Consider the following 27813-nt stretch of genomic DNA (forward strand, 5'->3'; position numbering starts at 1 on the left):
TTTGGGGGGTTTATGTGTGAGTTAGTGCACCAAAGGATGGCATTTAATTAGTTGCTGTGTTGTTTGAACTCGGCAAATGTAGCCCCGATGTTGATTAAACATGTATGAGTGAGATAACGTGCACAATTTCTCTGTTTACTTGCAGAGTGCCTTTTGTGGCCTGGCCATTTGACCAACTGAAACAAATTTGGGTGCTCTCTGGAGATTTAGTCCATGTCTGCCTTCTAATTACCACTGACAGGGTGGTGATGCAAAGGAGGAGAGAGAGAGAGGATATAATCTGTTCTCCTTCAGTTTTTATTCACACGTACACAAATCCCTGGTTTTGAAATAAACTCAGAGATTAAAGCATTATTTGGTCTACATTTGGATTTGTGGGAAAGCCAATTTTGATGCACGATAAAGCAATTTGCATAAGACCTTCCCAACATGTCTCACATATCTCTATGAAAATGCTCCAAATTATGTTTCTGCAGAAATATTTGACATCATTATGCATCATCATTTGTTTATAATGACCTGTTCAACCATCCTGCAGACTGAACAGTGATGCATTTTCTTTCCCTCTGCCCCCACAGGTTGACCATTCATGCCGAGTGCCCCATGCACCTGGAGGATTTCCCGATGGATGCACACGCCTGTCCTCTGAAGTTTGGAAGTTGTAAGTCAGTCCAGATGGTCAAAACAAAAGTGTTTTATATAAGATCAGACATCTGAAACAGTGGGGATGGTTCTCTGCAGGTGTTAGGAACCTTTTCCTGAACTATAAAAAAAGAAGAAAAAAAAACAAAGGCTAAAACTACACTGCAGTATGATGTTTGGTAATATAACAAAAGCAGTTAAGAGAAAATTTTATTAATAAAGATCTTCTCCCTCTTTGGGCTGCACCCTTTAGGCATCGCCACAGCGACAGTTAATGTGCTTAAATTACTTTCAGTATGCTCATAGTGCGGGGCATGTAACCATCCATACACAAGCATAGGCTATTTACTGTTTCAAACACAGCATTAGATATAGTTTGATGTGTTAGCATCAATGCTTATATCTCTCAACATAAAATGATGCTGATAGGTAGAGCATTCATTTTGGATACATTTAGTTAAAAAAGTGGCAATGGAGGAAAAGTCAGTGATCCCCTGAAGCGTGAGGATTAAATCTCAGGGTGGTGAACACAGTAAAAGGAATTTTTTTGTGAAACCTGATATCATTATCGGCCGCAGGTCTATCAGCCCGATCAATACTGGATGGACGCTGCGTATTATCATGAATGACTTACTGGAATTTAGGAAAAATGTCTTTTAGATCCTGAAGTCAGCAGTTAACTTTTTGCCAAAGCAAATGCTGATAATCCTACAATGTGCAGAGGTAGGAGAAAAACAGAAAATATTGCACCCATATTTTGAGCTCTCACCTATGCTGTCTGTTTTTTGGGGGCTGTCTTCTGTTTGCTCAGATGCTTACACAAATAATGAGGTGATCTACCTGTGGACCCAGGGTGACGAGAGGTCTGTCGCTGTGGCAGAGGACGGCTCCAGGCTGAACCAATATGACTTACTGGGACATGTTATTGGCAAAGAAACCATCAGTTCCAGCACAGGTATGCCATTCTGGGTACAGACAGCAGCATACAATACACTGTAAGGGAAATCAGAGTTTGTCTGGAACAGGCAAAAAGTTGATTTTGAGTACTCAGAAGTGATCGAATTCTCACTTTTGAAAGATAAACTGCATATAATCTATTCCACTGAGATATAGTGGCTCTTGTGTAATTTGTCTTCCAAATTAATAAACAGTCTGCAGTTTCTCAACAGTTTCTGTCAGTTTAAATTCATCTTGCATTGTTTGGCTCCATCGAGAAAATGATGACTGAAACTATTCAGCATATTTACCAAGATAATATGAAGACGTTTGCCAGAGGTGAAAGTTTCTTTTTGGTTTTTTTCACTTTCCTTTGGGGTTCAGCCAAGAGTCAACTATGATAACCATCGTCTAGCCCTTTCTTTTGATTGCATATTCATTTGATCTTAAAATCTTATCTTCAAAACTGTTGCAGAATCCTTTTTATCTGTCACACAAAAATAAATGTTTTTGTTATTTCCCCATTGGAGGGCTTAAAGCTTATGTTAGCAATTTAATATAAAGGGATGAAATAGCACGGTGAGGGCAGGGTACTCACATATGCTGAAAATATTTACAGCAGCAGCATCTCACTGGTAATAGATCATTTGAGTTCAAACACCTTCAAGAATGTGCTGCATTTTTATTATACTTATCAGTCACTATCATGTACCGCTAACATCAATCAGCAGCTTTAGTTAATGGTGTAATAGGACTAGATAAAGTACCAAAGAGCTTGTAATGGTAAAGCTAAAAATAAAAAGTTGCTTTAGTGGGGCATTTGGAAATCACAAGAGTAAAACAGCTTACCAGCGAGCCACGCTGCTCTCAGTTTTGAGAGATTTAACCTTTGCATTCAAGCTGTTTGCTTGTGAAACTTTCAAGAGGTGAGCCACAGAGTCGCTGATATCTGTCAGACTTCAGTTGTCTTTGGAGACTAAAGCACCAAGAATCCACTTTGTTAGATGGCACTCCTGTTTTCCAAGAAATAAAAGTGTGTGTGTGTATGTGTGTGTCTCCTTTAAATAACTGCACCTGTTTAACTCTACAGAGGATGCGTTCCTTGAGAGTATCTTTATTGTTTGTGCTGTTTGGTGGGTTGAATGTAAGTCAGGAGAATTGCAGCGATGGAAGAAGACCAACAGAAGTCTGACAAGTACCAAAGATTCATGATAGAGTCAGTGCGATTTCTTTCATAAACCACTTCAGCTTATGGCGGTTGGAAAAGCTCATTTCCTTAGACTTTAAACCTAATGGACTATAGTGATCTAGGGGGATGGGAGGATTTGAGCCCGTTCAGCTCTGGTTTGATTCTCCTCAGAAAAAAACAAAACCAAAAAAACACCTCAGGGATGGAAATCTGTTTTTCGTCCTATCTTCGTAACACAGATTGCAAACATGGCACTGAGAGCTGGCAGTTGGAGAAGATGTGAGTTTATCCATTTGCTAGTATAATTGACATATTTATATGAACAGCAAAAAACATCCCAAGGAACATGTAAATGTGCACTTAAAAGAATGTGACACTTTGTATATGTCTTATTAATGACATCAATGTGATGTCATCTGCCAGTCTGTTTGTTTACAGTCTTTATTATTTAGTTATTATTATACTTTTTTGTCTCTTACGGTTAAAAACTCTTGCTGTAAGTAAAAGATGGACATAGCTTCTCATCTGAGCCAATGCAAGTTACTTAAACTTACATTCTTACTATCAGCCAGCAGGTGGCGACTCCTGTTGTTCCAAAATCAAATCATGTTGTATAGAAACCTTTGAGAATGCAGTCCTTCAGCTCATTAGGACCTAGCATTCTCAGCTTGAGGCATTAAGGCCAAACTAGCCAATGGATGTTGACACAGTGGCTATGTCCATCTTTTATATACAGTCTGTAGCTTAAGGTTTGGAAGTGTGCATCAACATCTTTGGAATATTTTAAGCATCTAAGCATTTTCTGTCTCAATACTGCTCACGTCTTGTCACATGCACGTTAATGTTCAAACATTAATGCATCAATTTTCAAATATTTTTCCTTGTGTTGCTCTGAGCGAGGAACAAGTATATTAATAATCATGACCCTGTCTGTGTCTCTCCATCTTTTTCTGTTTGTCTCTTTTCCCCTCAGGCGAATATGTAGTGATGACAACATATTTCCATTTGAAAAGGAAAATTGGCTATTTTGTGATTCAAACCTACCTTCCGTGCATCATGACTGTCATACTGTCTCAGGTCTCCTTCTGGCTAAACAGAGAATCCGTTCCGGCGCGCACAGTATTCGGTGAGTGCTATCTCGTGTTTTAAATCCAGCTCAAATAAATGCATTAAATGATTCATTGAAGAAGCTAGTTAATCAGAGGGCTATTAAATGATGAGGTAACAGAAATGCACTGTCTAAGGACTTGGCAAACAAGTAAACGGTTTGAAAAGGTTTGAGCATGAAAGTTCTCTTTTTTTAGCTTTAGTTAGCTTAGTACATTCAGGTGCACAGGAGCACTGAAAATAATTTATTTTATCAGTTCTGACTTTATTCTGCTGTTAATACAGAGAACATAAAACAAGATTTAAAGCATTTACATGTCATATTTTTCCTTTATTTTTCATAACAATTCCTCTTTAATATAGAGACATTTCCCAGTTGCCATCGCGACAATTGACTGTGTTTTCTCCCTTTAAGCCATGAATAATAATAGATTCAATTTGTCCATCGAACTTGATTCATGCTAAGAACATTGCGTCAGATGTGATCAACTCAAAGGTACTCAAATAAGGAATGTAATTTTCCTTCTCCTGCAGTTGTTATTGCGCTGCATAATCAATATGAGTAGTCTTATGTAATTCTAAACACAGTTAGCATTTTTGCATTTAGACAGGTACATGCAGAAGCATATATTGCGCAAAAGATTTTAAAAATGTATGCAAGGCAAAGCGTTGCTGAGAAGATAAAAACTGTTCCAGCTCCCTTTGTGCAGTCTGAATAACCATATCTCCTTCACTTCTGCACAAATACACCCACTATTAGATTTTTCTTACACAGTCGTCTAAGAATCACTTCAGCCCCATAAGAGGTTGAATTTTTAGGGGACAATTTCCTTCACATTATGATAGTAATTTTAATCAGTGCCGTTTTCTCAGTGGACAGTTTCAAGCTGTGTTGGTTTTAGTTTTCTCGCCATCATGCTTACAGTCCCTTGGTTTATGAGAGCATGTGGCTGTCATTACCTGCGTAATCTAATTTATCTTTTTTGTTTTTGCATCCTCAGTCACCTTCCAAGTTATATTTCTAGTTAAGACTCGATACTTTTTGATTTATACCTGCATTTTATATAAGAGCATTACTCACTGTTACCGCAAGCACCAGATGTCCTCGTCTCTGACACCAGTTAATTGCTGTTGTAATGAGGACTGCTTTTTGTACAGATGAATATTCTAATTTTATGTAAATGGTGGAACAAAGTCAAGATTAGAAATGCATTACCTGCAAATCAATCAGCCCATGAATAGCCATGTATCACTCTTTTGTTGCAGCCTTTTTAAGCCTCCTTTGTATCCGTCTTTTATCAGATGAGAAAGGTTGGAACAGATAAAGCGATGCGCTTCGATGGGCGAACATTGTCCGAGCTGCCTTTCATTTCCATTCGCCCTGACTGTAAAGGCCAGGTTGTGAAATGATCTGCGAAATTTAGAAAGTTTTAAGACATCGTTTTTGCCTTAATTAATTTTAGCAGATGTAGATCTGCTGCTCATTTTTCAAAAGTGGTGTCATTTAGCGATTTACCTTTGCACGCAATCCTGCAGCTTAGACAGGTTGTGCTTTATGTATGCAGGTCAATAGCATGTCTCTTTGTTTGTGTATAAGCTAAAGGAAACTTTCAATATTTTCATTCGTTGTACTGTAGATAAGTCTAGTAAGAAAATACATTCATCAGACTGGTTTGAACAGAAGAACATAGCCTGAAAAATCCTCCGTAGTGGGTCATTACAGAGATTCTACATTCTCATTGTTTGAACTTGCAAGACTGACCCAGTGTACTTTGAATGTTTATGCACCACTGAGTTATGTCATCTGTATGAGGCTAGACTTTTTGATTTCATACAGTAGATTATGTAAAGCTCTGCAATGCAGGGAACTACACCATCATTTTTAGTTTATAACTTACACCTAATACCAAACCCAGGAAAGTGAATCTATATTAGGTTTAAAGAGACAGTACGCATTAACATTTCTTTTTCTAGCCATAATCCAGACTATTGTTATGTTGCAGTGCAGCTTTCTTTTCTCTTAAATCTCTAAAGAGATGTTGGTCAGTATAAAGTGAGAGTTTAGTGCCAGGATAGCAAAACCCAAACAAACCATGACTGAGTTGTAAGTAACTTTCTTTTAAAGGGACAGTTCACTGCCACATTGTTATTTATCCAATTTTTGAAGAGAATTTCCCAGTGACTGAAGACATTGGTAGAAAATTTCCTTCTCTTGAATGCACAGGAACTACATGGCACTTGCTTATGCTTAATATAAAGCACCTTGAGGCGACTGTTGTTGTGATTGGCGCTATATAAATAAAATTGAATTGAATTACCGCAAATGTTTAATTTCAGAAATAATGAAATATCTGCTGATCTTTTATTTTCTCCTCAGGTGTCACCACTGTCCTAACCATGACTACCTTGAGCATCAGTGCTAGAAACTCCCTTCCTAAAGTGGCCTATGCCACCGCCATGGACTGGTTCATGGCTGTGTGCTATGCCTTTGTCTTCTCTGCCTTGATTGAGTTTGCCACAGTCAACTACTTCACCAAGCGCAGCTGGGCATGGGATGGGAAAAAAGAGGGCATGGAAATAAGGGTGAGTGATTCTCATTTGCAACAGTTTCATGTAATCAAAAAAAAAAAATGATGGATGTGTGACGCCTGCTCTTTCGATTCATCGCAGCGCACCAACATTAACTATCACCAATATGTGAGGACAAAAACAGAATGAAAGGCAGCTAGTTCAGGGGAAAGGCTCACGCAACTTTTCTTTGCTTACTAAATTCAAAATTAATCCAAAAAAAAGAAGTTGCTAAAAATGTCACTTGATTCTGGAGGAGTGATGAGGGGAAATTGCAGTTTGGAAACACATAGAAAGTATCCTTAATGCAGCATGGAGTACTTTGTAAAGCCTGTAAAGAGACCTTTTATTTATTCATTGCCAAATGGAACAGAGACAGTGGGGCGGAACAGTGAGAGCAAAAACAGAGGTAAACTCCCAGAGACGCTGGCCCTGATTTATGATGGCAGCATATGTTCAACTCTCATCCTAAAGTCAATGCAGCCTTATTCTCCCCAGAAAAGATGGTGCATTTACATCTATATAGTATATTGTTTAAAATGAATCACGTGATATTGAAGATAAATCACATCTTGTACATTATCAATAGCCAAACAAAGAAAATAAAATAAAAAGATCTCCGTGCCTGAGCCTATTTAATGGTTTATATTGAGGGAACAACCAGATATGTATCCAAAGAAGTTGTTGTTCAAAGAGAAAAAAAAAACACCTAAATCAAGCCACATGTTTCTCATGACAGCTTCAGCCTTTAAATGCAATATGATCTGTATGATTACCTTACTGGAAAGATCATTCCGTCTGTAATCACGACAGCTTGAAAAGTTTTCAATGAATTCTGATCAAACTTTTTTGTAGTGTAGAGCACGAGCCATTAAAAAGTGTCTTAGATCCACCACGGTCTTCATGGTCACCCTCGTGATTTATTGGTCGAAGAGTGACAAAAAGCCTTATAACTTAAAACGTATGGCAAGCGTTGTGTTTGCTGTCAACATATAGAAAGATTTAAAATATCATGTCACATTTGACCTCTGACCTCTTCTTTAACTCAATGATTTGAAGGTCAAAGTGATAATAACTGATTGATAATAATTGAAATAATAATAATGGTGATAAAATAAGGCCAGACCTTCATAAAATGACCTTTATGTGCTTAAAATTTCACAGCCTTTGTTTGTATTGGAAGATTTAGGAAATGCTGCCAGTATATGGAGGTTCTAAATATTAACACTATAGTTTGCATCTAAATGTCATGTCACATTTGACCTCTGACCTCACTTTTACATCTGCCTTTTTTTGAAGTTATTTGTCGTATGTTTAAAGTATTGTCAAAATCTGCTCAGTTAGTTAAAAATATATACAGTAGTATAATATTATATAATAATATAATAATTATATCCAATTATTTACAAATCCATACCTATTATCTATTACCTACTCCCACATAAAATACTCTGCTGTTCCCTTAAAAGTTAATCCTGCCCAGGGCGAGCCTCTCTGGTGGACTTTTCATGTGTTTGTAAATGATAGCATTAAATCAAAAACAATTGTAGGCACACAGACGTAGTGAAATGAAAGAAACTAAGTCAGATTAAAAACTTACATTAAATATCAAAATAGTCTTCTTTTCTTTTAACATCAATCTCACCAGGCACTAAATACCAGTTTAAAATCAGGCTGTGTCATTTACTGTTATGATATAAGATTCTCATGTTATTTAGCTCTTTTACAAAAGCCTTAGATAGACATATGTAAAAATGCTCCTAGAAAGTCAAAAGCAAAAGACTTTAGCATGTACTGAACATCACCTTTATTTCTCTTAACTTACATAGTGAGTCACTGACATTGGAACCATGGAGAGATTCTTGGAGGAGCATTTTGCATGTCAGCCAGTTAGAACTATAGACTGCATATAAAACACTGACGTAGCTTGCAGGTCTGAAAAGTGAAAGTGCTAAAGTCGCTCAGGTTTGGATTCTTTCTTGTGGCCAGCAGGAGGCAACTTCTCTGGATGCAAGAAGAAGTCTCTCTTTGGGGAAATGACCCTACTGCTCACTTAAACTTTGACTTCACTAAACACTTTTCTGCAGTCCCCAGCCATGAGAGCTATAGTTTCAAGTCTTACTGAATGTGCATGATATTCTTTTTACAGCTTTCTGTCCTCATTAGACTCAAAAAGGAGCAAAAGGCTGGGTATGCTTTGGGGTGATCAGTCAGACTTTTCCTGTTTTTGTCAAAAAAACAAAAAAACAAAACAGGGTCTTGGTGGCTACACCCATCTTTTATATACAGTCTATGATCAGAGTGAGTTCATCTAAAAAAGGGGGGGCTGCATGAAGAAGTAGCTTAAGTTCAATAAGGACAGACCTGGTACATAGAACTGAACATTAGAACAATAAAAACAAAGCACACCAGCATAAAAAGACTAATATAAGTTAGTAATTGTGCAGCTAAAATGAGTTTACCTGATATATGTATAACACAGTCCATTTCAAACTGAGAAAAGGAGTATTAACTGTGGCTTATAAGCAAAGCTATATTAAAAGGACAGCCTTCTGGGGTGCTTGGAAAAACATATAAGACTCATATAAGAAACATTATGAAGCTGTGCCAGTGGTAAATAGTGGCAGTGCTATTACTGTATTGCTGTGAGCGCATAAAAACACAGCCACAGACACAACATAAAGGGAAAGTTATTTCTTCTGTGACAGACAGTGCCACGAATCTATTTTCTGCTACCATTGTACAAACTGTTTGACACAATCAGTACAGCCTTTTCCCGCTTTTTCTATAGTTTGACATTTGGTCCTCGGAGCGATTGGCAGAAATGCATATTGCTGCCACAGAACTTTTCAGTTGGTGGGGATAATTTGTTACACTGCTGCAGAGAGGAGGTTTTTTTCTCTTTTCTTTTTCTTTTTTTTCCCCGCCCCTCCTCTTTGATGGCTCGTCTTAATGGCAACAGCCTGGACTGGGTTCTCAGGGACTGTGCTGAGCATGCAGTTGTCATGATAGATAAAATAGAATGGGGTCACAGAGGGAGACGTGACACTCCTAACACACTGCCTGCTAGAACGAGCTACTGGAATCCAAAGCAATCAGGCACTGCATATATTTCCCTTTTTTGTTTTAGCAAATTTAGAAAAATGACTGTTAATGAGCACGAGCTACATAAGCAAAACCTCTTCTTCAGGAGAGAAGTTTTAGCTAGTAAGTCTTTTTTAAAAATCTAGCCCCGCAGCCATCAGAGCTAGGGTTTCAGCCACCACTCCTACCGGAACCAAATGATGACTTCATCACCCTTAGGCTGCTTTCTTTTTTTAGGTCTCAGATATGATCCACAGATGAGTGTGTGCGCACTAATTTACTTTACTGGTTATGGAGCATCGATGTAGTTTTCCTTTGCTTTTATTCGACCATTTTCTGTGACAGGCAATCTGCCTAATTAGCTCTCCCCTCTCCGGCTGAAGGTGAGGTTATTACAGAAATTAGCCGGTGGGGAGTTTGGTTGGAAAAGCCTGCATATTCTCAGCACTCTGTGACACATGATTGGACACTGCTATGTTGGATATCATGTGCTGTTTTATCAGCAGAGGCAGAAGCACTGGCTGTGGGTTGCACTGGCTGTGGGTTGCACTGGCTGTGGGTTGCTCTGCTGCGGCCAAGGGGTGATCGCGGTTTCGTGTGTGTGTCTACGCACCTGCAGTACATAATAACTTCATCAACATTTTACCAGAATAATTCATTATCTCTTATTAGCACAAGCACTTGCATGTCAGTAGAATGTATTCTGGAAGTTTTGATGCACTCAGGTGGAAAGAACAAAGGTGAGTTGACATTTCTGGAGGCCAGGGGTGCACTTTTGTACTTTTTCAGTCCCAATAATGATAGAGATACTTGGGTGTTAAGCTGTGTTCCTCACTGCAAGGGGATACTTGGAAGCATTCTTTTGTACAAGTTTTTTGATGTAGCAAGCATGAAATACCACTAAATTGCTGACCCCTTGTTGTTGGCGTTTTCCATGCGATGCTATATTAACAAATGTAATAGGCCGCCTACACACTAGACCCTACAGGAACTGCTCTCCTAAAGAAACCCATGTCATGAAGCTCCTGGTGCACCATTTTTGTGCTGATGTTAATGCCAGAGTTAGCAGACTGTTGGTGGCTTTCACACCCTATGCACCTCAGCACATGGCAGCCCCACTCTGTAAATTTACGTTGCCCGAGTTCATCCAGTTCTCAAGATTCTCACAGCTGTTTGTGGAATAGCTTGCAACTTTTACGAACTGACTTGTTGCCATCATGGCACCCTATTACAGTGCCACACTTGAAATCAGTGAACTCTTTAGAGTGACTCATTCTTTAACAAATGTTTGTAAAGGCAGACCGCATGGCTAGGTGTTTGATTTCATAGATCTGTGGCAAAAGGACAGAAAACACCTGAATTCAAATGTTAGAATCCTTTTTTTCCATATAGTGTACATTAACACATCCTTAAGTGAAATCAGAAAGGTCTATTTCATGTTTATATATAATATCATAACTAAATGACATAATTATTAAGAGAGGCCACCCATGCAACTAGCAAGTTCCTCCAAATTTTGATAGTGCAAGTGCCTCTACCTAAATACACACTTAAATGCTCACGTCAAAACGTGTCCACAGGAACACAAACAGGGACATCGTGGCTCCCTATAGACAGTCTGCACACTCACATACCCACATGCTCACATACTTGGGGCTATTTATTACGCCAACACTTCAGCTCCAGTCTTAGAGAGGGACAGACTGTCACAAGGTTCAGTTACACGCACACATGCACACACTGAGCTCCAAACAGCAGGACACAGCAAGGCACAATTACCCCCAGGACACTTAAACACACTCATCAAGAAATTCTGATGCAACAATTTTCAGAAGTTACAAAGACAAGGTCAATAGATGCATTGTATTCATGGAGTATTTTTGCCTGCAGCTATTGAAATGACTTTGAATAGTACACAGGAATCTGTGGCTGCTAGTGAATTATGTGCTCTGTTACATAAGGTTCATAAAAACATGCATACAGCCCAGTGCTACATACTGTTCCCCCAATAATTAGACCATATAAATTATTACCTACAAGGACAATGGAACAGCAAAAAAGAAGAGAAAATTTGCTACATTACTGTGCAGATAGCATCCATAGTCTAAAAGACTGAACAGTTTGGGATGGTATTATTAGAGCTTAGAGGTGTAAGTGCAGAACATTCACTGATCAGTATGAAAATTGGTTTTAGAAGTTTGGTACACAGCCTTCATAATGTACAGCAAGTTAAATTGAGACGGCCAAACACTTTTAGTACTCACTGAAAGTTTCACTATAAACAGACATAAACTGACCTCTAATTTAGCGACCATAAAATTGCAATTTATGTTTTCTAAATACAGGCTAATAACCACTTTCATTCAGGCTTTCTTCTCCAGACTGGTGGAGAACTCTAAACATAGTATTTCTGTTGATTAAAAATGCTCTTAAAGGCAGCACCGCAGGAACATTTGAGAGTTTTCTCAAGTTAGCCATTCAAGTTAACTCAGGGGAAGGCAAACAGGCGGTTAGCAACTACAGAATCCTTTGTTAGCACCCACCTGTCATTCAAAGCGGCTACATACTTATTAATTTGAAGCTCCCTCTCCAAACATACATACCGTAGGCCTCTTATACAATTTCCGTGAAGATACTATAGTGGCCAGAATGGTAGCATCTGTTAGCATCTGTTAGCTGTTGAGGACAAAAATATAGCATCTGTTAGGTATCAACTCTAAAAATATACTGTCTGCTAGCAATCAAAGCTAAAACAATAGCGCCTGACAGGTACAGTGGCAAAAGGTATAGCGGTCATTAGCTATCGAGGCTAAAATTGAGTGTCTGTTAGCTATCGAGGCCAAAACTGATTTTTGTAGCAGGCTGTGAAAACACAGGAGTCTGTGTGGACTTGCGTTTGGAGCCAGTCTCAAGTGGCCATTATAGGAAATCAAGTTGTGGTTTGGCTTCATTTCTCAGGACTGGTGTTTGCCACTTCGGATACACATATTCATCAGCCAAGTCATTCTACTGTCGGACATGACACTCACCACTGGCAGTGACTGATGGCTATCTGCTGTGTTCCATCCATTTTGCAGTCGATCCAGTTTCACAAATTTTATGATTGAATTTCTGCTCTTTAAAGATGCGTGACGGGTAGCCATATTGAGCTATATTGTTACTACAATTGATGTATCCCTGATGCGTGATATTGTAGTAATTTGCCTTTCCTGCTGACAGAAACCTCCAATAGAGCAGCTCATTCTGTGTTAGAATTAGGGTTGCCAACTCCCTGAAAAATAAATAAGGGACACCTCGTGGCCAGGGCCGGGCAACCCAGTTGTCTTCACCCTTCCCAGTGTGGTGAATTTTCTAGCTCTTTTTTTGTGTGTGAAATTATTTTTTTAACCATTTGACTTGAATTTGATTTAAGTAGATGTGTATTCTTTGTGATATGAACACATGTGAAACAAATGATCATTTAGCCATTTATTTTTAGCTCAAAATGACAACATTAACACAATAAAACAGGTCTCTTTCTTAAACAGAAGCCTGTCATGCTTAACTTTTGAGAATATAAGTAAATCTTTCTTTAAAAGCACTCTGTCCTGCTTAACTTAAAATAATAGAAAACAATAGAAAGAAAAACATTCTTGTAACAGTGCACATTTAGTGCATTTAGTACAATTGGCTTCAGTTGAGGTATTATTTCAGCTTTTCTAATGCTAATCAGCTGCTCCTGTTTTTAAACCCGCTTGTTCCCATGATTACGCATCATAACTCATCATCATTATTCATCTATGTATTACTTTTATGTATTAGTCATCAATTTGTTGTAATCATCTATTCTTGCAGTTGTTTATTACACAAAATAAATTATATTATCACACTTCTGGCCACATAGCGCTGATATTCACTGCACATGCCCATATTAACTTTTTCCAGCCAGGTGTTTTCCTTTTCCCATTCTTCCCTTTCTCTGAGGGGAACAAACATTGCTGCTCTAATGCTGGGCTTACACTGTGCGGTTTTAGGCCCATTTTGAGCCGATTTTTGAGTGATCGGACCGATTTTGGCCTTCATCGTGCGTCGTGTAGTATACGTGGGGTAAAGAGAAGTGATTAACACCTCACGACCAGCTCCCGATCATCAATCGCTCGTGAGGGTCTCACCACAGGGGCTCACACTGCTCACGCGCAAACGTAAACGTTGGTGAAAAAGACGGAGCAGCACGGCTGTGCAGCGTGTGATCTGGACACAAGCGATGGAGGCACAACTTGTAGAACTTTGGAAAGCTCATCCGAGCCTTTTCGATGTGGCATCACAAAATTATCACGACCACAACAACCGTGAAAATAGTTGGATCTACATCGCTGCTCAATCACAGCTGCCTGATCAATGTTTTTCATTAGCAATTTAGCAAAGTTGATGGTGGTGGTGTGTCTGTGTGAGTGAAAGACAGAGAGGGAGAGCGACAGATTTTCTGTTATAACCTTCATGTTATGGAGGCACAGTGTGAGCTCTCAGGTCGCATCAGAGCATCGGGCGGTATAGTGTGAGAGTACATCGTGACATACGAACTTCTAACCCCTGCGAGTCAATCGTGCAGTTTGAGCAGGAGCTGAATAACGTGACTGAAAAAATCGCACAGTGTTTGCCCAGCTTTAGGTGTACTGTCATCCGAGACTTGCACCGCAGTGTCGGCGTTTGTTCCCCTGTTGGCCATGCTTCTTGTTGTGGTCATCTGTTGTCTTCCGGTATTTTCTCCGCAAGCGACCTTTCCTCGACCAATGAGATGAGCGGTAATCTGAATTGTCATACTCGAATTGTCATAAGTGTGCTGTCAGCTCATTGGTCACAAAGCAGGAGAGGGGCTGGGAATTATGTTTTCAAACAAAGTGTTAATTCCATTAACATTTATAGACTACTTTTGATTCTCACTGTATTACGGGACAAAGTGCGTCCCTTATTAGCTCAATACGGGACGTGTGCTTTTGTTTCGAAATACGGGACGATTCCGTATTTTAAGGGACGGTTGGCAACCCTAGTTAGAATCAATATCATTGAAAGGTACCTGGTTATCTGGGAGCAAGAGTGTGACTCTTCTGTCTTTCTTTCTTTTTCTGTTCAAATTGACTTAAGATAGCAGGTGCTTCAAGCACCGGTTTAAAGCAATCAACTGCCTGCAAGTTTGTTAGCTCTCCTCAAGGTTGAAGGATCATACTCATCCTGTTGCCCTGCTCACTCAAGGAAACACACTTATGACAGTAAATATATTTCCTCCTCAATCCTGCTGCCTCCAGTACAAAGTCAAAAAAAAACAAACAAGCAAAACCTACTGGCAGACATTAAAAAGGACTCCCTGTGAGATTTACACGCACTCGAGACACTGAACATAGCCACGGCACATGTCTTGTCACGTGTAAAACCATTGCTGTGCCTCCATTCGTGAGTATATGTGAACACTGAGCATAAAGACCAAACAAAATATTTGGTGATGAGCTGTGCGCTGTAAGAGATTCACCGTGAAGCACTTTGGGGTAGAGGGGACATTAGTTATGCTAATTAAAAAGATGGAGAGAAGCAAAAAGGAAGGAAAATTAAATGAAGCTAAAAAAAAAAAAAGTGGAGCAAAAATTAAAACTGGGCTCAAAGCAAAAGTGAAAAGGGGGAGCTGTGAAAGTGAAAATCTGTTACAAGACACGCACTGAATTAGTTTCTTAAAGTGGCCACAGTGGGGATGAATGGTGTGAAGGAAATTACCACAGTACAGACTCGCACACTGGATGCCACACAGGAAACTAAAACTCTGCCTGGTAATCAATCTTAGTGTCCTACTTGCTCTCCCACATCTACTGTGTGCGCTGTACTGTTCTTCGCTAGGCTGACAGGATCCTCTAGTGATGCAAGTTTAGCTATTTGAGCCAGTACCAATTTAGCAAATAAAATTCTGGCTCCCTGTGCGACTTCAATATGAAAGACAGTCTAATGATTTCCCTCTAGTAGAACTAAGACGGCAGTCTCTCCAGCCAGCTTTATCACACAGAGCCTTTGTCGTGTTTGTTGTATCGCAATCTGTTTGCCTGCAGAGGTCTGGCTGCTCTCATTGATACAGTTTGTCAGACATGTTTTCAGGCGCTGTTATTTTGCTTTTCCTTCTAATCCTGCTCTGTGCTGCTACTGCTACTGCTAGCAGTATCAGACGCCAGTCCAGCCTGGTTCTGCAATGATGCAAATCAGAACTGTTCCTATTCCCATACTCTTAATTTCATCATGATTTTCTTTTTTTCGATCTTGGTCCTTTACGTTCTGCAATCCAGATTTGTATGATGCAGATTTGATTTGACGGTATGTTCAAAAGTAGTTCCAGCTAGATACTGATGAATACAGTATGTAAGTTGGGTAATTTTAATATAATTGGTAAACTTTTTTTCTTTTCTACTTTTCTTTTCAGGAACCGTTTCAGGCTAACATGGCCAGGATTAAAGATATGGTTAGGCTTTTGTTTTGTTCTTGTGTGTGTCGTGTCTCGTGGTGTTGCTTCTATTTCCTCTTTATGAGTTCAAATGGAAGTATGGTTGAGTCTGGTGCCCCCCCCTTCCTAACGACCTTTGCTTTACTTCCTTCTTCCTTTTCAGAGAAGAGAATCTGCGACTTTGTCCAAAAAGGCGAACAACACCTTCAACATTGTCGGAACCACCTACGCCATCAACGTAGCTAAAGATCAAGGTTTAACGACCATTTCCAAGAGCGCGGGAGCATCGGCGAAGCATCCCTATATGCCTGACCCCTACATAGAGGCCAAGAAATCCTACAACCGCGTCAGCAAAGTGGACAAGATATCACGCATCATTTTCCCAATTTTGTTCTTCATCTTCAACTTGGGTTACTGGGCCACATATGTCAACAGAAAGCCCGCTATCATGAAGGCAAACAACCTAAACTGAGTCTGACCAAATGCTCGGCTTGATTGGGTTTGGTTTCGGTGTGCCAAGTCCATTACATCTTTTTTTGTGCGTGTGTACGTGTGTGCGCGCATGTTTTGTGTGTCTGTTTTTTCTTAGGCATCTGATATTTTGCACGTCCGTATAGATGGAAGGCAAATTTGACCATACAGTAGATTCACATAGAGTAGTGGACCGTGGAGGAAGCACATTGTCACGTCAGTCTGTGTTTGTGCAGCATTTCTTTTTAGTTTCGTCCCCTCCACACTTAGCTCTGGCCCTGTTCTCTGTTGTGAGTAACCCGGTGATCTTTGCTGTACCTTTGACGGCTTGCTGTTTTGTAGAGTAGTCAAATTGCATTTTCCACCAAATTTGGACATGTTTGCGCTTTTCTTATGATAAGTCAGGGCAAGCATGCGTTCAACGTTCTCGTTGTAGCTCATTACCAATAATAAGACTGTCACGTGCATTGAGTTGAGATATGCATGCAGACATGCACACGAACACATGCATCAGAAGACACCAAGAGAGCCATTTGCTGGTCGCTTTACTGTTATTCTGTTAGCTGGGGGCAGCCTGTGTAGGTCGATAGGAACATCGTTAATAATCGTCAGTGTCTGACCTTCAGCTTGCGGTGAAGTTCAACAGTCCCAATACAGTATTATCTGCAACTGCTTTCGCGTCTCATTGGGCTGCCTGTACATTTTCTAGTTCAGTGGCTCTTTGAGGTTTAATTGGCTATGTCCTACGACAGAGAAGCTACGTGCCTTGGTAAATACACACATCACGAAGCAAAAAAGGCTTTGACATGCTTACACTTGCATTTCCACACATATAGACGACGGTCTGTGTGTTTACATTACATACAAACATTTACAAACTGGCATCCATGCTCTGCAGTGTAGTGCAGTATGGGCTGTGCATCACGCACCGCGCCGGGGGAGATGGGTATAAAGTGTAAATGTTTCCCATGAGTGCCGAAGGCTAACAGACCTTTCAGCACTAGTGAAAAGCTGAAGCAAAGATATTAAAGGATATATCATAGTCCGTGTGCCATTTATGTTTTGACATCTCTGTGAGCTGAGCAGTCATTACAAACTACCGCCATTACCTCAGACTGAAGTCGAATTCACACATTATTTTTTTTCGCCGTTCAAATGCAAATAACGTGACACGTTTCACAAATTAAATCATAGCAGACACTCGCCCTTTAAGTAAACTGTGAGCAGGCACCTTGAAACCTTTTTTTTTATTGTTTTTGTTTTTCACCCTTATTTTGTTTCCATCGGTCACCGTAGCCACACTCATGCACAAGCGTTTTGATTCGTGCTGTATTTTTTGCCCTTTTATACTTTATCGTGTAAAGTCGGTCGGTGTTGATTTGATTGTCTCCATATACTGTGTTTTGTAGTAAAAGTCAAGTCACAGTCATGCAGCATTTCTGAACACATTTCTGAGACACTGCCATCGCTGGCGACAGTTGCATTGCAAAATTCATAATAATAAAACAACAACAAATTGTTCTGATCGCGCCAAAGAGCCACTAACGATGGAGCGATGATCACTCGTGCATTGAATTTGTCTCTGATTTGTTTAGCGGTGTCTGTATTCCTGTGACACTCTGTGTTATGTGTGCTAAGCATTTATGCAGGTGTAACTCTAAAGCCATTTCTGTTGCTTTTTATGCTAAGCAAACTGTTTTTCATCATGTTAAATACCTGCTCTGACAACCACTGTACTCGATACTCTTTCATACATTAAGCTTACCATTTTCAGTGGTAAGCTTAGGACAGTGAGTGAACCGTGTTGTGGCACCTGTAAAGGTTTGTTAATACAAACCACGTAGAAGTGTTCAGTCATAGCTTAATGCATGGTGAAGTCTGTACACGTTTTTTCGTCTTTGGCCTCAAATATTGGTGTTTGTCACTAAGGAAATAGGGCTTGGTATCAATGTGTTGTACTTCATCCCAGTTACTCATAACCTCTCATAACCCAGCATCTGTATAAACACGCATAATTCCAACTATTTGTGCATACTAATGCAATGTTTATGCTTTACAGCTGGTACAGAGTTTTGGGAGTGTTTTTACCCTTATTTGGTCACACACGCACAGTTCGCACATACTGAACTGGCTCTGCAGTCATCTTAAATAATGTTAAGCCAGTTCATACATGAAGATACAGGACAACAACAATACAATAGAAAATTTTGTTCCATGATTGAAAGAATTAAGTTAAGTACATCGAACAAGTTGTGAATTTAACCGACATATAACATGATGAAAACAAGCTATTCTTATCAAATAATGTGTATAATTTAACACAAGATGTATTATTATATTTTTTAAAAACTGATATATAATCAAATGAAGAACAAATGAGATATTTACATTTTTATTATTATAAAATGTAATCAGTGGCTATTTGTAGAGCACTGACTCTTTTAGCCATTACAATAAATCAGTGCGTCTAATTTCAAGCCATACATATGTGGACATACACACAAAGCTAGACCCTATCTCTCTCTTCCACATGCAGCTAAATTGCAACAGCATGTGCATTTCTTTGTAAACCTTATACAGACATTAGAAACACAGTGGCTATAATGGCAAAATAAGGCGTGATACTAACCTCTGCACTGAAATCGAGGAATAGAAATTCATTTCATTTCATCGGGCAAATTAAATGTATAATAACAAACAGGGTGAAGCACGTCGCTGTGTCTTAATGATACGTATTACCTCTAAATATTTCTGAACACCACACATCATCCCGGCGCGGTATAGCTTTTTTTAATCCGATACATTTCATTGATTTATACACTTTTCAATGAAAACACCCTGTTTCCTCTTCTTTATTTCTTCTTTTTTTTTAGAATTTAGTCTCAAACAAAATGATCCATTTTACACATCCACTGAGGGTTTATAAACCCTGCTGGCTGCTGCTAAACAGCATTAATGTTTGTGTATGACTCTTCTGGGTAGTGGGATAAATGTACTGTAGGTACGTACTTCTAAGCAGAAACAGTCACTTTACTTAATATGCCCAAAGACCCTTGTCATGTCAGGATCTGGTATAATGTGATAACCAAAGATCAATTTGCTTTGTGATTTCATGTGTACTACAGCATTCATAAACTCATGTCTAACCCCATTCACAACATGAAATTAGTGTGACTGCCAAGCTGTACTGACTGTACTGATCAAGTTAAATATTTACAGAATAACATACTTCTCTACACCTCTTCAATTATAAAAAAAATTTAAATCCGCATATGTTGTGTGTTTGTGACTAGCAAACAAGGGTAAAACACTTCCGGAGCTATAAGACCATGACCACTTCACTCTGCCGCTAAACTACAGCGTAATCATCGTCATCCAGTCTGCTTGGAAAGACCATAGCAGCCAACACATGTCATAGTGCAGAAATAAGAATCTGAGCAGTTTTTAAAACTAGAAATTGTAAGAAAAAACTGTGTTTTGAAGAGTCTGCATGTACACCTGTGGTAATTGTTTTATTTCGTTTTGATTGATTGATTGATTTGAACATTCCTGGGATGATTTCGATGAGCAGGACTCCACTGTACTGTTGCCATTTAGGCTCTGCTATGATTGTGTTAGTCACGTGGTAAATCCTTTTCTCACAGGGCCAGAGTTAACTTCAGCAGAAACATGTCATCCATATGAGATAGAGTATATTAAGACTATATTACTATATTAATATATTTATGCTATTCAGTACAGCATTAAATATTCTATGTTTTATACGACGTAACCTCAACAGCATTTATGCAAAACTCCTGATGCGTAGAAAGCTGTAGATAAAATAGGCAAACTAAACAAATGATTCAACTAAATGGCAACAATTCTAATTGCGCAGAATAATTGCTCAGAATAGTACTAAGTTGTGAATTTGTAGATATTGTGAAATTAATTCCGATAGTTTTTGTGAATATTGATATGTCATGTCATTTATTTTTACATTTGATAAGTACTGCTGTCTTACATTGAGCTCTGTAACACTACGTGTTATGGTATTATAAAGATGTACAGTAGAGATAATACTCATCGAGCTATTAACACGATCCGTACCTTGTGTGCACTTTTCAAACCTAACTGTGAATAAGCAGCTGTCTGCAAGCAGAGTCGTACACACTGTGTTCTCTCTCCAGCAATTTCACTGCATGTCTCTACGCATTGAGAGATCAAAGACTTCCTCTACAAAGACAGCTCCGGGAACTTTGTGGACTTTGTGTTTTCGTTAGGAAGTGGTCTCTATATGCTCAGTGACTGGACTCTGTGTTGCCCTCTGTCATTCGTGTGCTTACTGTATGGGATATAGCAAATGGAAATGAGGATTAAAAGGACCGTGTATTTTGTCTTGGAGTTAAAAGGCCCTTCTTGGTGACATCCGAGCCTCAAAGGTGCACGCTTTCAACACGCTGGACTCACCTGATGCTCCTTTAGAGGCTCATTTGACGACTATTGTTGTTTAACCCTTTGTGTGTTTGTCTGTGCTGTGCATGCGGGTCCTTTTTGTTTGTGGTTGATTAGGGGAAAATTCAGTTACAGCCTGAAGACATCCTACAGGGAACAAACATATTGCACACATTCAAGTCAAAGCACAGTCACCTAAAATTTATTATATTTCACAACATTTATAGCCACTGTAGATTACACACAAATCAGACAAAACAGCAAGGGCACAACATCTGGCTTAAAGTGTATGCTGACGATTTTAATATATGTCATGATAAATAGTCTATATTTAATGTTGTACCTCATTTATATGGTTATTTAACATGTGCTGCCTGCTATTAATGAATTGTCCAAATTAACAGATGCAGTGTTATTCCCATACATTTTAATGGTCAGGATTTATGAAATTACAGTTTTCTATTACACACAAAAAACTGTTGGTAGATGTACACACACTGGAGGTTACCTGTAAAACTTGATTTAATGCTGCACATTGGCCAGAAGGCACATGAGCCAGACATTACATTACACACATTACGTTACAAAGTAAAAAAAAAAAATGCAACCCTCGAGAGCCTTTCACTATGAGTAAACTGCCAAAAACTGCCAGACGGCTTTTAGAGGGGAGGGAGGCATCAGTGTTACAAAGAGTAACTGCAACTGAAGTGACAGCAGAGAATTAAAAATGAAGTAAAATCTGCACAGCACAAGAGTTTTGATGATGAACATTTGATGAACACTAGCTTGTGTTTTTGACAAAGGCAGCTGTGCTGTTGTCCACAGACTTTGAAAGTTGTTGCTGTCTGGCTGGAGTCCAGTTCTGACTGCCCTGTAGGTGCCTTCAACTGCACAGGAACGGCGTTATGTGTAAAACTACAACCTTTAAATTTAGCTACAACCGCACGCCTGAGAAAATTAGACCACCACCCCGCCCACGACATAGACACAAAAGGTTGTTTTCATGCTTGTGCAATGATAAATGAAGTTACTCATTAACACTAAAAGGATATTGTGCGCGCTATCTCTTAGCCCGTAAAGTGCTTTGTTTTTCTTTGTTTTATTGTCTGCGCGCCTGTTTTGTTCATCTCCCAGAGCTCAAACGTGGAAAAAGGCTTTGACTACAGCAACACTAAAGACCTGTTCACACTCAGTGGAGTGAACACCATCTTCCACTGGGATAACCACTCCGTTTGCTAAAATGAGAGTCCCGACACACATCTCGGAACAACGTGATGACACACAAATGTTTTGTGAACCCAGTGGAATTAGCAGGACACTGAGTAAAGCATCAAAGATAAGTTTTATTTTCACTTCACCAGTGACCTGACATCACACAAAGGATGCTTTTCTTTCAGTAAGATGCCAAGTTGCATAGATCGCACATGCCATCAGTAAATTTATTGTATAATTTATGCAAACTGGAGACCAGTTACTATGGTAAGCCAGTAGATGATGACACCTAACTTGCTAATAGGGCTAATGCGCTTCTTTTTGTGACGTGAAGTTGGTTTGATGAAGGATGGAACTCACTGATGTAAAAAGAGAAGAAAGAAAAAAAATGGGTTGCTGTGGTAAAGGACGCTCATCTCTAATTACTTGTGAAGCAAAGCTGTTAGGCATAAGCTCTTTTATTTTAACCTTTCACCTTTCTATTACACAGGGTTTGTGTGGGGCTGCTGACAAGCTGTCTCCATCCTTTTGTCCGGGAATCGCTGTTCTTTACAGTAAATAAAGTTAAAGTGCTTTCATGCTTCTGCTAGTGTGACTGAGTGTTTGGTCAGATAAATGTCTGATTTCAGTTAATGAAAACCATTATAGAGAATAGGCTACTGAACCTCAAGTCTAGTCCACCAAAAGCCACTCAGGGGAGTCTTCAATCTCACAGACGTGCAACTCTGCACAAGGGACAATACCGTCAGAATGCAGCTAGCTCAGGGGGGTGACTTTAATGTAATTCAAAGGTGCAGAAACACGTCTTAACATTACAGCCAGCCAGCTCACGTGGAACAGATTCATATGAATGCAGAACGGACAAGGTTAATAGGGTTTGTGTAAACCCCAGCCTAGTCATTGCCTGAAACCAGACACACCACGTTTAGAACAGCAAGACAGCAAAAACAAAGTGGACCAAAGTCACATGGATTATGTAGAAGAGAGGAACAACTGCAGCTGACATGTGACCACTGCAAAACAAAGCACAACCAAACATCCCAGAGAATTTGTTTCAATTCAATTCATTTTCAGTTTAAGATAGATAGATTGATAGATTGTCTCCATGAGCAAGCGCTTGGTGACAGTGGAAAAGAAAAACTCTTTTAACAAGAAGAAACGTCAGGCAAACCAGGCACAGGGAGGCCCTGTCATCTGCCACAACCAATTGGAGGCGAAAGGAGAAAAGACACACTGTTGAAGAGAGCCAGAGATTAATAATAACTAATGATTAAATGCATATTAGTGTATAAACACATGGAGAGTAAAAAAAAAGTTAAGTGAAGATGAAACGGTCAGTGCATTATGGGAAGTCCACCAACAGCTTAGATCTATTGCAGCATAATTCATTGATCATTCTGGGTCCAGCTGTAGCTATGTGTTTTATCCCAAAAGAAAGTTTTAAGACTAATCTTAAAAGTGGAGAGGGTGTTTGCCTCATGAATCCAATCCGGGAGCTGATTTCACAGAAGAGGAGCAGGAAAGCTGAAGGCTCTGCCTCCCATTCTACTATTAAATAGGCTACTAATAGGCTAATATAATAGGAACCAAAAATAAGGCTGCAGTCTGAGAGAAAAGTGCCCTGTTGGGATGATAAGATACTCTGAGGTCTTTAAGATAAAATGAGGCCTGATTATTCAAGAGGAGAAGTCTTATAAAAGAAATAATAATTAAACAAATACTGGATCTTCAAAGGCAGATGGAAAATTTAACTCGAGAGCTATTCTATGCTAAGTAAACTATATTAATATTTCAGAAGCTCTACCATTATACAGCAAATGACCTTCAGTACAGATACGAGTGAAGCTATGAATGAGTGCAGCTGAGTGTGGCAGTAGCATAAACTAACCTTGACAGAGAAAAAAAAAGGTATAAAAAGATTGTGACATTAACCCAAACATAATTATGTGACAACCAAAAAGACTAGAAGAGTCTCCCAAGCAACAAGAAGCAGAGAGGAAGTAGCCAGCTCTGCTGATGTAATCCTGTAATCCAACACTTGAGGTTATTCTTGTTTAGTTATGGTTCAACAATCTGGCCAAAGGATTGATAGAATTACGATTGGCAATCTGACTCACAATTTAGGACTAATTTGTTTATTTGAGTAATTCGGCATGCTGCATACTCTGTTAAGTGGCACGGCAACCACGTGAATAGGCTTTATACTGAATGGGATGCTAATTAAAGTTACTGAAAACGGGCACAAAAAAGTGTTCTTACCAGAAAAAGGGGAATAGCCAACTCTTTAACACACCCGAATCTAGAACGTTATATACTGTTGTGTACAACACGTCACTACTTATTGTGAGTTTTTGCCACATTAAAGTGAGAACGTGCACCATGTTGGGTTTTTTTGGATTGCTTGATTGTTTTTTGAGGGGTGGGGGGGTGGTATTTAGATGAGATGTTGACTGCTATCTTATCAGTTAATGCAAGCAAGCTCACTTAAGCTGTGTCCTTTCCCTCTTCACACACATTATATATCCTTTCATTCATCCATCAAGTTTACCACTTGGACAGGAGCTGACACCAGGAGAGAGACGGAATACAGCCTGGATCGCACGCCATTCATCAGATACTTAATGTATAACACAGAAACTTGTAATATTTGTCCATTCATTCAGTTAGCGACTCAAATTAGTATAAGTGAGACCTGGCCATGGACTGCAGCTGCCAACTGTCGATCAAAGCAGCCGTGTTCCCATTGTACGTGAAACTGAGATGAAACCATGATTATTTTGAGACAGCCTCAAGTTGCAACTCCCACAACTGCATTTTTTTTGGCACTTGTGCTTTGGCTTTATTTTTCAGCACCAGAGGTTATTGCTTGCTTAATGTTTGACAGTCTGCACTCCTCATCCTTGGAGGCAGGTGCCTTTGCTGGCATGGATTTAGTATCAACAACCAATCACAATCAACTACAACCTCACCTTGAAGTTTTTGTTTAAAACAAGAGACAAGTCGAACTGCAGTAATGCAAACATCTTCAAAACACTCCGAAAATATGGTGCTTCTGCAACAATAGAGTCACACAGTCGAATTATCTCTAGTTTAATTCCACTAATCAACCACTGACCCTTTTTAAATTAAGATACAGATATATTTGAGGTGTTATTACTTTTCCAAGTTGGTTATTTGTAATGATTTAGCCACCAGAACACCTATTCAAGAGTTCCCTAATTAAGAGAATAAGTAAAAAAAAAAAAAAAAAGTGGACATAATTCTGATGCAGGGGCTAGAGGTCAGGATTTGTGATGACACACAGGAAGGAGATCTGAAGCGCAGCGAAAAACAAGACATGTCCCTTGATTTAAAAAAAAAAAAAAGCACAAAGAATCACGAAAAAAACCCCAAAACATCAGGGAGCCTGACTGATACAATCACAGAGCTGGCAGAAAGATCTGGCAAAGAGTGGGTGGAAGAGCTGGTGTTTAAATTCAGAGGGTGAGTGAGCAGTTAACGGAGAGCAGGTGCACCAGCCAGAGAACCAGCGTGACCAGCAGAAGCCATGCCTCTTGGGACGTAGCAGTGACAAACACCACAGACAAGGAGAGACAGAAAGAGAGCAAAAGAGGTTTAAAATGTTTTTTAAGAAAAAGAAATAAATAAATAAAATGAAGCACGAGAAGAAAAAAGGGACCAGCACATTTGGCTTTGTTTGTCCAACTGCTATTTAACGCACCAAATAATATGTGTTTGCTACTTTGAAGGTTGTCTACCATTTCCTTGGGTGTGTGATAGCTGAAATATAGCAGTATCTATAGAATTGAATTTTAGATATCAAAAATCATTTCCACTGGTCACTAAAGCTGTTATCCACGAGTTTAAAATCTCAAACAAATCTGCGCTCTTGCTAAATGTGGTGGAAGCAGGTTAAAAACACCAAATTACTGGGTGTCAACATTTAATTTTCATGGTTAGCTGACATTAATAGGGGCGTTTTGAGCGTGCTCTTACACTTTCTTGAATAGTGTTCAGCAATCTGGTCCAGTGTATCAAACCAAGAGCTTAATAAGATCCAGATTTTGCCCAATTTTAGACACTACTATTGGGCAGCTAACATACAAAAACTTTTACAATGGGTTCATAACGACCCCCCTGTAACAGCCTGGGTACAAATGGAAACTGCATCTAGCTGTTACTCATTATCATCAATACTCAGCTCACCACTCCCTTTTTCTCCAACCCTTGTTGGGGATAATCTAATAGCTAAGGAAACAGTAACTATTTGGCGACAGTTCAGAAAACACTTCGGGCTACTTGGACCGTCTTTGCTAACACCTTTATCAAAAAATTTTAATTTTGCACCTTCAAACACTGATGCGGCCTTTAGTAGTTGGAAAGATAACGGACTTAGGACTGTTAAGGACTTGTATAGTCAGGACACCTTTCTATCTTTTGCTGACCTATCGTCCAAATACGACCTGCCTAACTCCAACTTTTTTCGCTATCTTCAGGCTAGAAATTTTGTAAAAACGCAGTTCCCTCACTTTCCCAATCGGCCTCCAGAAACAAATCTGGATATCATCCTGCAGACGAACCCTCATCAAAACAGACTGATATCAGCCTTGTATAAAATACTAGATGCTTTGGTCCCCAAATCCATTTCTCATATTAAGCTGAGATGGGAGGAAGAGCTTCAGACAACCCTGCCAGAACAGCAGTGGGATCGTGCTTTGAAATTGATTCACTCGTCTTCAATTTGTGCTCGTCATGCTTTGATTCAGTGTAAGGTGGTCTATAAAGTACACTATACAAACGCAAAATTATCTAAAATCTATCCAACCATCAGTGATGCCTGTAGCAGATGTGGACTATCGCCTGCCAACCATGTCCACATGTTTTGGTCATGTTCGAAACTGAGTGCATTTTGGAGGAATATATTCGACACACTTAGCCAAGCATATGGCCAGACTGTCCTTCCTAACCCACTCTCTGCAATTTTTGGCATTCCTCCTGACTTGAACTTATCTGGTCCCCTCAAACAGGCCCTAGCCTTTACCACTTTACTGGCCCGGAGGCTTATTCTGTTGAAGTGGAAGCTTCCCCACCCCCCAACTCATGACCATTGGGTGAGAGATGTACTCTTTAACTTAAAGCTGGAAAAACTTAGATTCTCTCTAAAAGGTTCTATTAGGGAATTTAATAAAATCTGGAAATCATTTCTCTTGCTGGTCGACACTATTACTTTACTTCCTGAGTCTGCAGTGAACTGAGCGAAGCTACATTATAATGTTTTTTTGTTTGTTTTTTTAATCTTATTTATACCTTATCTATTTGTTTTTCCTTTTGTTTTGCTTGGTCCTTTCTCTGTTATTTGTTTTCTCTGTTTTTGTTTTGTTTGTTTTTGTTTGTCTGTTTGGTTACGGGGCGGGGGGAGGGGGGGGAGTTGTGGTTGTTGTTGTTTTTTTGGGGGTTATGCTTGTTATGTGTATGGGTCCTGAGGTGTTGGTTTTTTTTTGTTTTTTTTTTTCTAAATTTATTTTTTGGGTTTTTGTGTGTGTGTGTGTGTGTGTGTGTGTGTGTGTGTGTGTGTGTGTGTGTGTGTGTGTGTGTGTGTGTGTGTGGGCAGAAACTGGTTTTCTGCAGTGTTTTGTCTATTGTAGACCTGGTAGGGGGAGAATTTGGGTTGGGGGGTTGGAGGGTATAATGGACATACCACTGTTCTGAAATCAAG

At 39.4% G+C, this 27813-nt stretch overlaps 1 protein-coding gene across 1 annotated transcript in view; it reads left to right on the forward strand.

The window, feature by feature from the left end:
• gabra3 (gamma-aminobutyric acid type A receptor subunit alpha3) overlaps positions 1 to 22565 on the forward strand; it is a 118645-nt gene extending 96080 nt beyond the window's left edge. Inside the window, exons 6-10 of the mRNA XM_085420181.1 lie at positions 579 to 661; positions 1454 to 1597; positions 3741 to 3893; positions 6252 to 6457; positions 16144 to 22565. Coding sequence (XP_085276307.1) covers positions 579 to 661; positions 1454 to 1597; positions 3741 to 3893; positions 6252 to 6457; positions 16144 to 16452 — 895 coding nt within the window. The 3' untranslated portion in view covers positions 16453 to 22565. The remainder of the gene's footprint in view (positions 1 to 578; positions 662 to 1453; positions 1598 to 3740; positions 3894 to 6251; positions 6458 to 16143) is intronic.
• Positions 22566 to 27813: the final 5248 nt, after the last annotated feature.

The sequence above is a fragment of the Rhamphochromis longiceps genome, linkage group LG10 (assembly GCF_057381845.1).
Source record: "Rhamphochromis longiceps isolate RC_006_pf linkage group LG10, R_longiceps_female_GT1.1, whole genome shotgun sequence".
Classification (NCBI taxonomy): Eukaryota; Metazoa; Chordata; class Actinopteri; order Cichliformes; family Cichlidae; genus Rhamphochromis; species Rhamphochromis longiceps.